General features: G+C 39.9%; 1 protein-coding gene across 1 annotated transcript in view; it reads left to right on the forward strand.

Moving 5' to 3' along the window:
- Positions 1-466: 466 nt before the first annotated feature.
- LRRC72 (leucine rich repeat containing 72) overlaps positions 467-18,590 on the forward strand; it is a 37,449-nt gene continuing 19,325 nt past the window's right edge. The window contains exons 1-3 of the mRNA XM_036065760.2: positions 467-559; positions 4,870-4,943; positions 9,135-9,204. Of these exons, the coding sequence (XP_035921653.1) occupies positions 467-559; positions 4,870-4,943; positions 9,135-9,204 (237 nt within the window). The remainder of the gene's footprint in view (positions 560-4,869; positions 4,944-9,134; positions 9,205-18,590) is intronic.

Below are 18,590 nucleotides of genomic sequence, written 5' to 3' on the forward strand. Positions count from 1 at the left end.
TTTTAAATAAAGGCAGGATGAGCAGTCCTGATTTCTTTTTTCTTTTTTGCTTCAGGCTCCGCTAGGATTCTGCAGGGCACTCCTTCACCCCCACACTCCATATGCGGCCAGTGGTACATCTCATCTTGAGAAAGCTAAGTTTTCTGATATTTAGAGTTCAGATCAATGAAATGATTGTTAGTGGGTGACTGCCATTGGGGTGCTCTGGCATAGCTGATCACCCGACCTCTGGCACCCACAGCAAGCTTCACCGAACACTGAAGAAAAGCGACGGTGTCCTAGGTACGACACGGTGGGCACTGCAGGGCCACACGTGAAAACGTCATAGAAGGACTGGCTTCAAATCTTCCCTAGTTTGGATTGGCTTTTAAGTCGCCGAGATGGCGGTAACTGTTGGTAACGGAACAATGAGCTGTGGGGCTGGGTTGGGTGGATGGTAGGTGCTGCTCGCCTCCCTGGTGCCCCGATGGCCTGGGACCTGCACCGTCCGCCCCGCATCTCCCTGCACCCTACGAGCTTAGTCAGGGCTCCGGAAGTTGCCCTCGAGATCAGCCGCAGGGTAAGCGGCACCCCCTTCTCCAGGCCACGAGACCCCCCGCATCCCTGCGCCAAAGCCCCAGCCAGCGCGAGGCTGCCCCTGGGGTCGGCCTGAGGGGGTGGAACAATGGCAGACCCTGGGCCCTCCACTGGGGCGAGAGGTCTGTCATCTCCAGGGTAGGGTTTGGGGATACCTCTGATCCCCGCTGGTGGACTTAACGTGAACCTTTTCTGGCTTACCATCTGCCGCATATGTAACACTGGCCGTTTAGAGATTAGATAATAAAGCCCTAAATTTGGAGTCTTGACTCCCCCACAAATATAAATAACCCAGAAATGCCGTTCCCCTAAAGTGCAAACGGACACACGGAGGAGGAAGGTTTCTTTGATGAGCGGTACAACAGCGTTGAGGGCAGTTAAGATCGAGGCTTCAAGAACGCTTGAGCGGGAAAAGCTGTCAGAATTGTTGGCCACAGAGCTAGCCAAGGGCTGAAGAGCTCTGGGACGTGTCTGGGGAGGCTTGGGGCTGCCCTGTGACTCAAGGCTGGGGCTTCCCTAAGGATTTGAAAGCTGCTCGCACTGAGTCCTAATGAAGCTGCGGTGCATGTGGGTTGCATGCAGCTATAGGAATCTATCATTGCAGTACCTGAGTCAGCAAAGAGAATGTTTTCTTCTATAGATTTTCATACAGACTTCACTCTTCTGGGATTTAATAATCCCACAATTTTCAAATACGTTTTTTCCTGTTTTATCTAGATCCTCAGGCAACGGGCAGGGGAGGAAACCTCTGTTCTCCTCCCTGTGCCAGAATCATCCACACCCCACTTCCATGTTGGACTGTGTTTGGTTCCCTGTTTGGTTAATGAGTTAATTTGAAATCTGACTGCGCCCCCCCGCACCCCCCATCAGACAACTGTAATTGTCCGAATTCAATACCTTTTCTGAGTAATATCCTCTACTCCCCTACACAACACTGCAGATTCAAATTCTACCTTCTTGAAATTTGCTTTCTGGGCTCCCACTGTGCCCTTGTTTCTCCTAACTTTGTAACCATCCCTCCAAACCCCCTTCCTTCTGCTTTCCCAGCTTGACTCCCTACTCTCTCTAAATGTGTACACTTCCCAGCGATCGAGCCGGGGTCCCACTCTCTTCTGTGCACCGACCTGACTGGCCAGGCTGTCCATCCCCAGCCTGATGCCTCTGCTGAGCTCCTCTCTTCCACAGGCAGCTTTCTGGTGGACGCCTTGACCCGTGTGTCTCACCAGCACCACAATTTCAGCATTTCCAGCTGAATTCATCTTCCCTTCCAAGTCACTTCTCATCATCACATCATCACATTAGCATCACCACTTGTGACTTTGCTCGCCCTTATTCTCTGCCCCATTATTTGCCAGTTTCTATCAATTCTCTCTGCACACCCTCTGTCACATCTGCTCACTGCTCCTTCCCGCTTGCCACTCTCCTGGCGCCTTGCCTTGATTGGGCAGAGGCAGCCTTGCTTCCTGTCTGCAGTTCTCTCAGCACCTTGGCCCATCGTACACGTTGCTCTTGCAAAGCTGAGGCCTTGCTGCGTTGAAAGATCCATGCGACCCAAGTGTGCATAGACAGATAAACAGAAAAGCAAAATGTAGTATATACCTACAATAAAACATGATTCAGCCTTAAAAAAGAAGGAAAGGCTGACACGCACTACAATTTGGATGAACCCTGAAGACCTTATGCTGAGCTAGATAAACCAGTCCCACAAGGACAAATACGGTCTGATTCCACTTAGATGGGGCACCTGGAGTAGTCAAATTCATAGAGACAGAAAATAGCAGGGTGGTTGCCAGGGGCTGGGGTGGGGGGGAAGGGGAAGGGGAAAATGGGCAGTGAGTGTTGAATGCATACAGTTTCATTTGGGGAAGATGAAAAACTTCTGGAAATGGATGGTGGCCATCGTTCCACAGAACTGTACAGTTAAAATAGTAAATTCCGCATTCTATATATTTTACCACAATAAAAGAAATAGTTCAGGGAAAGAATGCTTGCTGTGCTCATTTAGATGAAAGGACTATGCTGCTCGTGAAGTTGTGTGTTGATTGGGAACTGCAACTGCTCCACCGCAGATTCACTGAAATTCGAAACTTCTTGGCACATTTTTGGGTTCTTTGGTACTTTGACATTAATACTTGTTACTAGCTTCATATGAAGTTTTTGGTTGGAAAGAAACATACCATGATAAAAAGCTGCGTAAATAAATAATTAATTATACCAGGGATTTACATATTCTGCCGAAAGTTTTAATTTCCTTTTTCATCTCTGAATTTTCAAAGTTTGACTTCAATCCTTAAATATTCATCCCATGGCTAAAATTTCCAAAATTTGTATTAATTTCTGAAGACTAACCTAATAGGTGTTTATTTTAAAATATTCAAATATTATTTTTATTTTGTCAAATAATTATTTTTAAGTGTATTGCTCAGAACATGAAAATCCCGCATGATTTGAAGTGATAATTTTATTAACAATTTGGAGTGTGTGCATTCGTATGCATATGAATGTCTTTGGTGGCACAATTGGTTAAGCTACGGGCCCAGGTCGTGATCTCAGGGTCGTGAGGTCCAGCCCCGCATGGGCTCCACAAGTCAGCACGGAGTCTGCTTGAGTTTCTCTCTCCCTCTCCATCTGCCCTTCCCACTTGTGCTCTCTCTCTCTCTCTCCCTCTAAAATACATAAATAAATAAAAAATAAGTGTCATTGGTAACAAAAATAGTGTTAGATATATACTGCCAATGGCATTTTTACTTTTGGATGTGTAGATATCTATCTCTGTATATTTTTAAGCTACTGCGCAGGATTCTATTATGGAGTTACATGTTAATCTAACCTCTATTCCCATTAATGTGAGACATATTTCACAAATGTAGATAATGTATGCTGAGATAAACAGTGAAAATCAAATCGTGTATGTGTGCTCACGCACACCCTGCTATATTTTTGAGTGCTGGATGTAGAATGGCAGGATCGAGTTAAAGGCACGTTTATAACTTTCATAGTGATTTGCAAAGTTTTAATTCTACTTTGACTGGTCTTTGATATCCCAAACACTTTGACACAGCTGAGAGTGACTGTGTATAGTAGAAGCCGATAGTTTAGATGTTTAAGTTAAACCATCCAGACCCAGATGCGGAAGCCTCCTCCAATGGGCTTTTTCCAAGCCCTAAATTCATCTTGCTCTTTATTGAGTCACAAAATACCCTGATGGAAATGCCTCCACCTGAGCCAATGAATTCTCTGAGCCCCAAGATTCAGCTTGTGTGACAAGATAACAAAGGAAGTTTGGGATATAAATTAGCAGTGACACTCAATCCCTGATATATCTATCTTCCTCACTTCCTTTGATATGTGTTCATCCCATTAAATCTAACTTTTATTAAAAGTCTTCTACTAAATAACAAAACTCTTGTCAAAATTTCATCAATCACTTGCTGACATCACAACCTCACCCCCCACAACAAATCCCAACTGAAATTTGGTCACTGTTTTGACTCTGATAATTACAATGTTTGTCAGATTCCAGTAGTGCAACAATTATACTTTCCACTTTTGTTGTGTCTTGTTAGCTTTACTCCTTCATGGCAAATTATAGATGGGATTTAATTTTTCCATATCATCTTAGGCCATGTGGCCTGTAAATGTTATTTTGTAATCTAGCAAAGGCTCTTAAGAAAAAGCAAAGCGCTTAAATTGCTGTTGTTGGATTTGTATTTTCAAAACAAAGCCTATGGGAATAAAAATTGCTCTCCAGCAAAAATTCCCACGGTGCAAGTATGTTAGTAACTGGTGAAAAATGAAGACACAGTTCCTTTGCAAAGACATTTATTCACTGATGCATTCATCTGACATTTATTGAGAACTCAGTGTCAAGCACCTATATGATAATGTGCATTGTATCTTATACTCCACCTGCAATCATGATACCAAATATCTTCCGTAAATATGAATTCTTCATGTTTGAAAGAACATTTAAGAATATTTAAAGACCAAATCACTTTGCCTCATATTGAATCGAAAACTTGTTTTTGGTGCATATAGACACATACACATTTTTTTCTCTTTGACTAAAAATTATTTACACATCTGTGCCCAGGATTAAGGATAATGAAATTCAACCACAAAAATGATTAAATAGTATATAATTGTAGTGTTGGAATTTATCAGTTTAGAGTGGTTGCCTCCATATTCACCTTTCTTTTGATCTTCTTGTAGACATTATTGTTATTGACTGCAAATGTCTCCGTATTTTTGCTCAGTGGAATGTGGCTTGACAGATTAATTATATGTTATCAGGCAGTTGAAGATCAACTAAAGATATGTGGCTTCAAGAGGGATGCTGATGTCTTTGAGCTGTTCCTTTCTCAAAAGTAAGTGTACTTTATATAAGAAGTAGAAGAGCATCATATTATGTTTCACAGATTCAAATGTTTTTTTTTAAAAAAAGATTTTATTTATTTATTTGTCAGAGAGAGAGAGAGAGAGAGAGAGAAATAGAAATAGAGAGCAAGCCCAAGAAGGGGGAGCGGCAGGCAGAGGGAGAAGCAGGCTCCCCCCTGAGCAGGGAGCCCGATGCAGGACTCGATCCCAGGACCCTGGGATCATGACCTGAGCTGAAGGCAGACACTTAACTGACAGACACCTGGGTGTCCCAGATTCAAATGTTCTTTTCCATTGTTTTCCCCAAGGACTGGATAGGCAAGTACCACACTCTAATTACTTTACCATTCATTGGTGTCCACAGTCTCTATTAGAGAGGCAAGATGGAAATGGATAAAAACAAAGATTATGGAGCCAGGCTGAGTTTGAAGCCCAGCTCTGTCTCTTCCAGCTGGGTAATCTTGGGTATGTCATCAACCTCCCTGTTAGGGTTGTCAGGTTTCATAATAAAAATACAGTAAGTCACGTGTGAATTTCAAAGAAACAAAGGAATGTAATTTTTCTTTAGTATTAAGTTTGTCCCACACTTCCTTGGGTTTCTCTGAAATTCACATGTAAAAGGGTCTCGTATTTCATCTGGCAAGACTCCTGCCTGAGTATAATCATGCTATCTTCGTCACAGGGTTGTTAGGTGAAGATTAGGTGAGTTAGTAGAAGATAGAAGAGGGCCTGGTACACAGTAAGCACTCAATGAGCATTAATACAGTTAATAAGATTACTCTTATTAGAGAATAATGGCTCATTATACCCCTACATTATAATAATAATCCTATGATACTATACCCGTAGCCAACAACCCCTGTACTATTTTACTAGCAAGTAGGAAACCTTCTGCTTATGTAACAACCCCCTCCAACTCCCCAAGGTGGCAGCCAGCAAAGTGGGTTCTTCTTCTGCAGAGCAGTCACAGGGCCTGAGAAAGAACCCAGGGGTAAGAGGAAAAGGAAGTTATGGGTTGGATGGGACTCTGACACCACAGTTTTTACTTGCCTACAAGTGACATCTGTGCAGCTAGACTTTGCATTTAATAACAATGATCCTATTCCTACTCTTCTTTCCCCCTTCATGCTTTTTAATCTCTATGAACTCCATGTATGATTTTAAAATAGGTTTGACATATTTCTACTCATATGTAAACTTTGGAACTCAGCTACTCTTTTTCTTTTTTTTTTGAACTCAGCTACTTTCTCAAGAAGATGTCCTACTTTATCATTGAGGTTAATCGCTTTATCTCTGGTGATATGAGGAAATCCTTTATTAATAAACATATTTCTTTTGTTATGTATATATATATATACACATTTTCAGATTATAAGTGTGGAGAAAAATATTTATCTTGGTAACAGTCCTGAATCTCTTGGTAGTAAGGGGAAAAATAGCTGGCCAATTTAAGATTTTTAAAAGTATATATTTTAGAATGGAACAGGTATGGTAGATAATTCTGACACACTTAAAGTCACTCTTTGAATCTTCCTATAGATAGTTAGTTTTACAATAACAATACATATTTTATGTGGTCAAAAGATTGCAACTCTAAGCCTTTCATGATTTTAACAACAGTACACTGCAAGGGTAAGTAGAGAACAATAAGAAAAGCTTTAAAACACTAGAAAAAAATTAGAAATATTGATCCACTGACAGTGGGAAATTAATGGTCTTCTCCAGTGAAAGACAATACATTTTATATCCCAAGAATACTAAGTTACCATTTAATCCATCCGGATACAAAAAAAAAAAAAAAATGTTTCTCAGTCCAGACACCAATACACTGGGTGAACTAGGTTATTTGCCTGAGTCTCTGTTGCTCTGGGTGTGTGTGTGTGTGTGTGTGGAGGGAGAGATCTTATCAAACATCTCCCTGAGTAATCATGGAGAACACATACAACAGTGCTGACATACTGTTGTCAGCACGAGTCATTGCCATCATTAGTAGAATTTCCTCTTTGTCTTCCATCGGTGTCACCTTGAAATGCAACAGCCCATTATTGATTTCGAACAGGTTTATGTGCAGAACTAACCCTTCTAACTTGAGTTAAAATCCCTTTAAAAGGGAATCACTTTATTACATTATGTAAATAGCTGGAAATTCAGCATCAATCTCACTAGTACAGGAAAATTTATGACATTAATTTGACACAGGTAATATTTCAAAGTATTAATGTATTAAAATATCTTTTCTGGGAAATCCTTGGGGAAATCCTCTAAGTGGGGCTTGAGTTTCTCTGCTACCACATAATGATGTTTTATTTTTCACGGGAGCGGATGAAGCCAATGTATTATCTTTTTTGCCCAATGCAATAATTTAGGTGTACCAGGATCTAAATGCTTCTTCCCAGAAATAGGCTACATATCTACAGTGAGAGAGGAGCATGCATTATGTGTATAAGTCTCCTATTAGAAGTTGCTTTTGGAGAATCTGGAATATTTCATTGTGCCAGAGAAGCGCTCAAAGACTAACAGCACATGTCTAAAGGACGTGTAGTCTGCTTGAAGTCTTTTGTTTGGGATAATTTGAGAATTAAAAAAAATGGAAAAGGATTAAGAAAAAACTTCAAATACAAGTACGGTGGGAAAGAGAAAGACTGAAAGAGAGGAAGGGGAGGGGTGGATGTTCTTTCCAAGTTTTTATTGAAATCGCAGGTAGTTAACATACAGTGTAATATTAGTTTCAGGTGCAGAATTTAGGGATTCCTCACTTACATAAAACACCCGGTGCTCATTACAAGTGCCTTCCTTAATACCCATCACCTATTTAACAGAATAACAGCTAATAAGTGTAAAAAGAATAAGAGCATAGGAAAAATCAGCATTGTATCATCCCAAATCTTCTGACTGAGCAAGGACCATCAGCTGAAGCGAAAGCCATTGAATAAGTGGTTGGGGCATGAGACATACACATGGTCGTCGGAGGTTTGACCCACATATTACTTCTCAGTGACAGCATTTGTACCCTTACAATGGAGAGACTTGGCAGACGCAGCCCAAACCAAGGGGCTGACCTTCCTTCACCAAGAGGGTGGGACAAAGTGACATTACTTGCCTCCTCCCGTGATGCAGTAATCACCACCTTTGTTCCTGAAAAATGGTCCACCTTGAAGTTAATCATGAGGAAGCAAGCAGACAAACTGGGAACGTGAGACATTCTATCAGACAACTGTCTGGACTCTTCAAAAAGTCAATGTCAAGGTAATAAAAGGAGAGTATTCTAAATTTAAGGAGACTAAGGGATTATATCAACTGAAATGCAAGGCATGAATGTCGATGGGATTCCGGATTGAAAAAACACAAACTATTAAAAAAAAAAAAATAGGGGCAACAGGGACAACTTGAATATGGAAAAGAACGTTAGATGCTATTTTTGAATTCAATTTAATTTTTAGGTGTGATAACAGTATTGTGGCTATGCAGGAGGATGTCCCTGTTTGAGGAATATGCTTGCTGAAGCATTTAGGAGTGAGAGTCCTAATGATGATAAGTCTGCAATTTATTTTCAAATGATTCAGCAAGAAAATTATCAACCAATAAGTACATATATTACATAAATAAGAGAGAGTGACCTTAAGCGTGGCAAAATATTAAACATTATGAGGGCTATACAACCTTTCATTGTATTATTCCTTCAACTTTTCTTAGTTTTGAAATCCTTCAATATAAAAACGTTGTTGAAAGGGGTTTCTTTCGTCTAGAAATATTGTTTGCATGATTGAAAAAGTATGTTTTCCTAAAAATTTTCCTTAAAAATTTCATAAAATTTTCATTAAAGTATTTCAAAAAAAAATATTAGCCCTTCAGTATCCCAAAGTTAAAAAAAAAAAATAGTAAAATCTTTTGTTTTTTCCAATTAAGGTCCCAATAAATGTAATCATAATGAGGTGTAAGTTTCTAGTAATGTGATAAAGTGTTTCCTTCAGTATTTCCTTTAAACTGGTTGACAAAAATCTTAATCCAAATGAATGAAGTTTTAATGATGGTATTTCGGAAATTAGTAGGTAGATGTGCCAACAATTTTGAAAGAACAAAGAGAGAGGCCTTTCCAGTTATTCCAAAGTCCTACTATATAACCCACCTTACCCATGAATAAATTAATTATTGCTAATGCTTACTTTTTCTTTCCTTTCCAGGGATCTGACAGAGGTCATTGATCTATCTAGGTTTAAAAAATTAAAATACTTATGGCTACAGCACAACAAGGTAGTGTTATATTTTATCTTTAAATAGCTCTGTAACTAAATCACCATCTTATTCTCATGTTTATAATGGAATTAATCTTTAAAAGTATTAATATTTTATACTCCTAACTTTAGGTAAGAAACTTTATACACACACACATACATATACTGCTATATCGACTAGCACAATTTGTGAGATGTTATCAGATTGCAACTTTACTTCCGTCTCTCATGTCCTGTCAAAACTGCCCAGTGGAGGTTATTTCTTCCTGGACTCCTGGAAGAAAACTTCAACAGTCTTAGTGACTTTTCTCATCTCTCTTATGTAATTCAAAATCTTATAGTCCACTGGACTCCTAGTCATGGTTCCAATTCAGAAATGAGACTGTCAGGGCGCCTGGGTAGCTCAGTTGGTTAAGCGTCAGACTCTTGGTTTCAGCTCCAGTCAGGATCTCATGGATCATGAGACTGAGCCCCGAGTAGGGCTCCGTGCTCAGCGGGGAGTCTACTTGAAGATTTTCTCTCTGCCCCTCCCCGTACTTGCTAGCTAGCATGAGTGCTAAAATAAATAATAAAAGTCTAAAAAAATAAAAAAAGTCTTAAAATAAATAAATAAATAAATAAGTCTTTTAAAAAGGCAATGAGAATGTTTAGAAGAGTATATTAATTCACTTTCAATCTTCATTTGTAAATGAGACATCTCCCTACATCCCCTTGCTTATCCAGCTGGGGTTGACTGCAGGTGCCTTTTTCATTAGCTAGGAAGGTGTACCTGGTTGTTTTCCTCTCCTTTCCCTCTCCCCAGCCTTACCCAAGGTTGATATGGAATTAGGAGGTGTGGAGGAAGGGCTGGAGAGAAACAAAGTTCTTATCTGATCTATACCATCTGGTACTAACAGATCTTCAAAGTCAACTTCTTTTCTCTCAATGGATTATTCAGAAGTAGGTTTCTTCAACTCTAATTCCTCCTCGCTGGCCACTCCTGACTTCCCCTCCCCTTTTATCCCAGTGGTACCTACAACTGACAGTCCCCGGGCTGTGGCAGACTACTCTCTTGGGCGGGATTCCTTGTAAAGTACCCCAGATCAATATGCCTTCCATGGCCTGGCATGCACTTTCCAGCACTCACACACCTTTGTCCGGCTGTCAGAAGCCAAGGGAGGTGGTTACCTCCCAGCTGCTACCCAAGCTGATCTAGTTTTCTCAGGAACTGCCAGACATTAAGCCAACATGTCCCCAGCTGCAGGGAGCTCTCGTCAAGGTCACTGAGTATGGCCCTTAAAGCTTCTCTTAGAGGCTAAGGTACAGAAGGCGATGCCCTCCCGCTGTGGGCTGACTGGGGCTCCAAGTTCCCTCCACGGCGAAGAGCAGGGCTCAACTAAAATGCAAACCCAAACAATCATTAGAGTTAACTAGCCAGTTGGTTATTCTCAACTTTCAAAAATTTGACGTTCCAACAGCTTGTATTTTTGTTCGTTATAAATCGATGATCCAGTCTGAACATTTTGAATTTAGACTTTCAAACACTAGTTGATTAGAAAGAATTTCACTTTTCAGCAGTAGTCTGCTTGTCAACAGTAGCCCAGACTCACAGCCCTGAATCCCTAAGCAGCCATGTTTATAAAAGCATTGCAATATTACATGGCATTTTCAGTCTTCTTTTTTTTTTTTAACCAACTAAGTGGGAAATGGAAAATGAAAGTGCTTTTCGTATTAAGTGTAAGCATAAATCTCATAAGCTTGAAATCATTTCTAGGAGAATAAACGCAATTACCTTCAAGACCCAGGCGACTAGCAACTGAAATGGAAAGTGCATGCACCACTTAAGGGCACAGAAGTTTAAAACTCTTTTAAACACCCTGCCAGAAATTATCCTGGGTCACAGTGTGTGCCCTCTGATTAGAAAAAGATGGAAATCATCAAAAGCATGGCACAAATGACTAATCTTTGTTTTCCATGTGTGCCTCTTGTGAGGGTTCAGTTCTTAAGGGAAGAACATGGGGGAGATATAATTAGGATTTTCAAAAATTTTTTTTGGCTTTTGGTAGTGAACACCATCCCATCTCCAGCCATTGAATTTTCATACAATTGACACAGATACATGAGGTACATAGGAAGGGATTGTATATGCTGCCAACCATTTCACTTTCTTCTGTTTCTAAAGGGCAGTGGGTGGGGAAGGAATGCAACAAGAGGCTGAATTCTCTTCTTGTGCTTGGCTCTTTCTGTTCAACAAACTAACTATATTATTTCCAAAATCATCATCATTTAACTTTGTTCTTTACAGTAACAGACTTATTTAGTTCATAGAACATTGAAAGGATAAGCTATCCAAAATAAGTTTTAAGTGTTACTTGGGTAAGTAAAAAAGCTCATGTGAGTTTTCCTATTGGTCAGTAATTGACTGGTTGCTAAGCTGCCTGAGTACTCACATTTCATGAAAAATTAAAGTCTTGGTGCGCCTGGGTGGCTCAGTCAGTTAAGCGTCTGCCTTCGGCTCAGGTCATGATCCCAGGATCCTGGGATTGAGCCCCGCATCGGGCTCCCTGCTCGGTGGGGAGCCTGCTTCTCCCTCTCGCTATCTCTGTCACTATCTGTCTCTCTCTCTCAAATAAATAAATAAAATCTTAAAAAAAAAGAAAAATTAAGGTCTTATTCAGAATCCCAAACTCTGGTGAGCATATTAGCTATGAGAGTACTTCACCAAAATTCATATGTAAAAATTTGATTATTACTTTTCTTTAAAATCGAGACAGCACTAGGATCACCACTAAGAAGTCATTATACCAACATAGAAATGGTGTGGAGAAATATGGTGAAAAACATAACATTGACATAAGAATGTAAATATTTAGAATTGCAACATTTTGTTAACAATGGTCTGAATTTGTGATCAGCATTGTTCTTAAACTAGTGAATATCTTAAAACTACCCTCTATTTGGGAAAAATGAAGGCACAAAGTAGTAAAATGAACCCATCTTTGTTGTTTATTCATTTATTCAATCAGTAATTTTGTTGAGGTTTGTTGAGGTGTATGTACTGGATATTATTGGTTGTCCATTCAGTATCTCTTTTCTCCTTTTACCTATCCAGCAGAATCTGGATTTAGGTTTTGGTATATATGTCTCCTTTTTACTCAGGTAGGTGACCCCATCCCCAGTTCCAGGGAGTGGATCCTGAACTGTCTAAGCCATTCAGTATAGTCCCATCATCCTTGTGAGTAGCTAGTCAATGAATGGGAACATATCCCAATTATGGTAATAGAGACATAGAATCTGCATGGAAGTTTTGTGAGGGGCTTCCTCATTCCTAAAAGAGAGCACTAGAAGAGAGGTCCCTCATTTCCCTGATGTTTTCTTGCCTGGATATGAAGCAGGAACCATCCCATCATCCTGAAAATGTATGTGACATTTAGAGAAAAGCACAGCCCAGAGAATCATTGCAATACTAAGAGTGAGGCTCTCACAACCACTGGACTTCTTGGTATGTGAGATAATAAAGGTTCTCATTTATTAATGGGCCAGTTTGAGTTGAGCTCAGAAATTACCTGGAGCCCAAAGCCTCCTACCTGCTGTGGCCTGTTCTGTACTTGCATTAGGCCATTGATAGAATATGTAACAATAAATGTGACGGTACCTGTTCTAATAATAAAATTAAGGGCAGAGGGGATGGCTGTGCCTATGGTGAGGGCACAGCATTTGCGAACTGCCCAGAATGGAATGCCAGACAGTAATAGTCTTGGGAGGCAATGAACACAGTGTGATGTACTTGGAACCTAACACGCTAGGAGAGAAGGCACTTCTCCCCATTATTACCTAGTGGGTGATCAAACTGGAGCTTCTGGTCTGACCCTGGACTAGTAGATGAAATAAGTACAAGTTGTTTCCAATGTCCCAGCCTTGCTAGATTTACTCAGGCAACTCTGGTTCCTTCAGGATGCTCTCTGAGGGCTTACTTGCTCCTTGTACTGCATCATCAGTCGCTAGTTCTGCGTCACCTCCATTTCTGGGTCACCTTTTGCTCAGCTCCCCTCACAGAATCAGTGGGAGGCAGCTGCTCTTAGATGCATATTGACTGAGGCCTTCTAAAGGCTCCCTTCCCTGTCTCATCTTCCAGTAAGCCTGACCGAGGGAGTTTTAGGTCACCGTCCATCCTTTCCAACCTTCCACGAGAAGTAGAGTGACTTGCCTTTAACGCTACAATTTCAGATGGTCTACTCATTTGATCCATTTGTGTTTGGGCTCATCACCTCAAAAATTTTCTTTTACACATACTCAATAATGAACTCATAATACTGGTGCCACAATGGTGGTATCCTTCCATTTCTGGAAGAACTAGCAGTCCTTTGGTATATTGCATTTGGCTCAGATTAGAAGAAGCATTTGATTAGACCAAGCAACAGTCCAAAATGGAATCTGAGTTTCTGCCATGTAGCAAAGACCAAATAGGTGACAAATTTTACAAACCAAGTTCAAATAAAAATACCTCTTCTGGCAAAGTCATTGTTTTTAAACTTCATCATCTAAAAAATCATTGAAATACTTATTTATAATAACATGTTCCATACTAACTGACCAGAGAATGCTCTGATTAAAATAAACAAAATCACTTTAAGAAAGATCCTGGACTCATTCTTCTATGCCATTAAGATATGTTACTGTTTCCCAAGATGAAACCAGAGAGAGAGACAAACCATAAGAGACTCTTAATCTCGGAAAACAAACTGAGGGTTGCTGGAGGGGAGGAGGGTAGAGGGATAGGGTGGCTGGGTGATGGACCTTGGGGAAGGTATGTGTTGTGGTGAGCACTGTGAATTGTGTAAGACTGATGAATCACAGACCTGTACCCCTGAAACAAATAATACATTATATGTTAATAATTAAAAAAAATATATGTTACTGTTTCCTATCTCCTAAGCAGTCAGCACATACTGAGAATTTGGTAAATAGCACAAATTTGTATATATTAGAAAGGAACACTGATGTACAAAATTAGCAAATCACAATTTAAAAAATGAAAGAATCATTTTTAATGTGCTATGTTAAATAGTTGTAAAGAATTCTTTGAATTACTACTTTTTTCCAAGTACCTTTACAACATACATCATGGAATTTTAGTTGGTTCCTTCAATAAGGTTTAGGTATCTACATATTTATTTATTCATTTATACATAACATACTTTGTTTTAAAAAACGATTTAGAGCCACACAAATCCCATAGTAGAGCACAAGAGCTGTTAAAGAATAAAATGAACTAGCATGCATTCCACATAATTTGGGCTCTTAACATGTTTCTGTTGCCTCAGGGCAACATTAATTCTATCCTTTATGTCAACTTTGTTGAAAGAATTATATTTTGCCAAATATTTAAAACCTCTTCAAAAAAAGTAAATCAACATAAATAACCTAAATAAGGCTTCACTGCACGCTTGTGAAATTCATAGATATCTACACTATATATCTAGTTATGATTTAAAATGATTTAACCTTAAAATAAGGTAATAATAGTACTCATACCTCATGAGTTTGTTGTGAAGATTAAATAAGTATATATTTAATATATATATATATACCATCGAGAAGATGTTAATTTGGAAATATTTTGAATAGAAAATATTAGTAGTTTGAGCAATGGAAAATTTTAGATTGAGTATTGGAAAATATTCCATATGCCAATATATATAATTTTAGTTCATTCCTTCAATAAGGTTTGGGTACATTTATATTTATTTATTCATTTAATACCAAATATACCTTGTTCTAAAAACAGCTTAGAGCATTTGAAAAATTAAATGATTTTTAAGGTGCTATTTTAAATATTTGTAAAGAATTTTTTGAATTGCTACTTTTTTTCCAGTAGCTTTACAACATACATTATGGAATTTAGTTGGTTTAGTATATGTATAGTACATTGCCGGACATATATGTTGAGAGATGAGTTTTCTATTTTTTCCCATTTTATGCCAAATATTTTTGGATGTATTTTAAGCATGATTTTTGGTGAAAGACATGGCTGAAATAGTAGAAAAAATAATTTATAGAGTATTTTCCATTACTCAAACTAACAATATTTTCCATTACTTCAAAGTATGTTCAAAATTAACGTCTTCTGGTTACTTTATATAGAGGTTCCTCTATTTTAATGAACCCAATTATGATGTACTATATGACAGTTTTTGATCTGAGAATCAGACAGACTTGGATTTGAATCCTTGCTCTGTTACCTTGAGAAAGTTGTTTAACTTCGCTGAGCCCAGTTTCCCCCTAGGTAAATAGGGATAAAACAAGTAACACAGGGCTATTGTAAGCATCATATTAGATAATGTCTGTGAAGCCATCTAGCTAAGGGCCAACTGATAACTAGCAATTAATCAGTATGACTCTCCCCTCTTCCCTTGACTCTAAATCAGCAGTTCCCAACAAGAAGTGACTTTGCGCGCGCGCGCGCGCACACACACACACACACACCCACACACACGCAATCTTTCCCTTACAGCGGACATGTGGCAATCTCTGGAGACACTTTTGATTGTCCCAAGTGGAGTGTGTGTGTTCTACTGGCATCTAGTGGGTAGAGACTAGATTTGCTGTTAAACATACTACAATGAACAGGACTGCCCTCCCAACCCCAACAAAGAATAATCTGGCCTTACATGTCAATAGTTAGAGAGGTTGAGAAGCCCTGTTCTAAAAGAATGCCTCCTTAATTTTAAATTCATGCTGGCATATTTTTTTCTCCACTAGTACCTCAGGGGCTACCTGTAAGTGCTTTACATTAAATGGAAGTACTCTCAGCTCTATCTCTCTCTCTCTAAAAAATAATGGTTAAGTAATAATTGCTCTTGTTTATTGAGCACTTATGTCCGAGCCCTGAATTAAAATAAATGTTTTGTGAAATGTCACATTCAATATAAATCCTATGGTGATCCTTCAAATTAATAGTGTAGATTTTTCTAAATGGATAATTATAACACTATATATATTTTATATATACCATTTACTTTAACAATGGTTTGAGTGTCAGAACAATCAGCATGTCTTCCAGTTCTCATTCCTAGATGTTGACTTCAACAGCTCGCTACATTGCAATATCTATTCAGTCCTGTGAATTCTACCTTGGAACTGTCTCTCAATTCCCTCTACTTTTCTTCTCCCACTGCAATTACTCTCCTCTGGGACACCACATAGTCTTCTGAATTAGTGTAACCCCCTTCTCATTCAACTCCTGCCATTATACTTACTCTCCCTTCTAAACCATGTTCTTCCCTGCCAATTTCTTTCTAAAATAAAATTAGACAGTCACAGTCCTCTGCACAAAATCTTGTAATAGCTTCCAGGGTCCTCATGAACTAGCTTTATCTCTTTCCACTCCATTCTCCTACCCATCTCACCCAACAAACCATGCAGTCTTGAAGTCCCAGTAATCATGGCCCAAAGATTATTAATGCTCTTGGGAAAACCATGATTCTATAATCAAGATGAAACTATTGAGTTTATTAGTATTCTTCATGTGTTAATAAGTAATGCAAGAGAAATTAAAGTCTTGAGTCATTAGAAATGTTCTGTTGATGTGTGTTCGGGCAGGCAACCGGAAAAGAAGGGAAGAAGTCATGGTTTCAGCTAGGGTTTGTTGTCTATACTTGTGTCAGGTGTGGCTATCATTCGATCAGGGAGTGGTGAGCGGAAGGAAATGGAAGGCAATGAGTTGCCGTCAGGAGGCCAGTAGGAAGAGGAGAAAGGCAGAGGAAGCCAATTGGGACCCCCGCACCCTCTTTGCGTTGCATGGTCTCCTACCTGGGAGGAACGTAGTCACTCTCGTGATGTAAGAAAAGCTGTGGGAAATTGCTGGTGGTCCTCCTGCATGAGGGCTGACATAATTGGGTGCAGATGAATCTGTGAAATGATGAGATGAGCAGCACACGTGACTTTTATAGCCTCATAATTTGTGAATATTGCAAACGCACATTAAAGAAAACCCCTTTAAAAGAAATCAGTTTTGAGACTTTGCATACAAACCTCTCTGAGCTATGTCTCAGGACTAAAATTTGCAATAAATCCTCTAAATCAGATGCATCGGCATCTATCTGAATCAATCCATGGAAGGCCAAAACAGTTCTACTTAACTGATAACGATAATCGCTATGATAAGTTTTAATAAACTCCTAAAACTAGTTTATAATCATGAGCATATACTTCTGTATAGAAAGTACTAAGCACGTGGTCAGTAACTAATGGGAATATTCTCCCTGATAGATCCTGTATTAGGTAGAAAGATCACCTTATATTTAACTTACCTGCTGCTTTTAGAAGATACCTGCCCCACCTCCATGGCTCTACCATCCTCATAACTCAAATTGTTAAATTGTATAGAGGTCATAGAGTCAATATTTTTTTTTTAAAACAGAGTTCTCTTTGCAGAGTAACAGTCACTTCTGACCCTCAGTCTAGAGTTGAAGACCCCGTTTCTTGTATACAGTACTTCCTTTGGGGAATTTTCAAGACTGCTTTTGACTATTTGCAGTTCATAGAACTAAATTTCGAATCTAATCTTAAAAGTAAGATATGAGGGGCACCTGGGTGGCTCGGTCAATTAAGCATCTGCCTTCGGCTCAGGTCATGATCCTGGGGTCCTGGGATCAAGCCCTGCATCGAGCTCCCTGCTCATACTATATCCCAGAGGAGGGGCGCCATCCCAGGATCCTGGGATCATGACCCCAGCCAAAGGCAGACCCTCAACGACTGAGCCACCCAAGCATCACTTTGGGGATGTTTTTAAAATTTTGTTTATTTATTTATTTGAGAGAGAGCACGTGCACATGAGCAGGGGGAGGGGTAGAAGGAGAGCGAGAATCTCAAGCAGACTCCCCTCTGAGTGTGAGCCCCGAGCTTGGTCTTATGACCCTGAGATCATGACCTAAGCCCGGCGCTTAGCCAACGGAGTCACCCAGGCGTCCCTCAAGCATGGTTTGGTATGCCCTGTTGGACAAGGGCTGATGCTTAAGAATGATTGGAAACGTGGGACGGCTGGGTGGCTCAGTCGATTAAATGTTGGCCTTCAGCTCAGGTCATGATCCCAGAGTCCTGGGATGGAGTCCCACATCGGGCTCCCTGCTCAACAAGGAGGCTGCTTCTCCCTCTGCCTGCCACTCCCCCTGCTTGTGCTTGCTCTCTCTCACTCGCTCTCTCTCTCTCTGACAAATAAATAAAATCTTTAAAAAGGGGTGGGGGGATGAGCCTGGGTGGCTCAGGCGTTAAGCGTCTGCCTTCGGCTCAGGTCATGGTCCCAGGGTCCTGGGATCGAGCCCTGCATCGGGCTCCCTGCTCTGCAGGAAGCCTGCTTCTCCCTCTCCCACTCCCCCTGCTTGTGTTCCCTCCCTCGTTGTCTCTGTCAAATAAATAAATAAAATC

The sequence above is a fragment of the Halichoerus grypus genome, chromosome 12 (genome assembly GCF_964656455.1).
Source record: "Halichoerus grypus chromosome 12, mHalGry1.hap1.1, whole genome shotgun sequence".
NCBI classification, from domain to species: Eukaryota; Metazoa; Chordata; class Mammalia; order Carnivora; family Phocidae; genus Halichoerus; species Halichoerus grypus.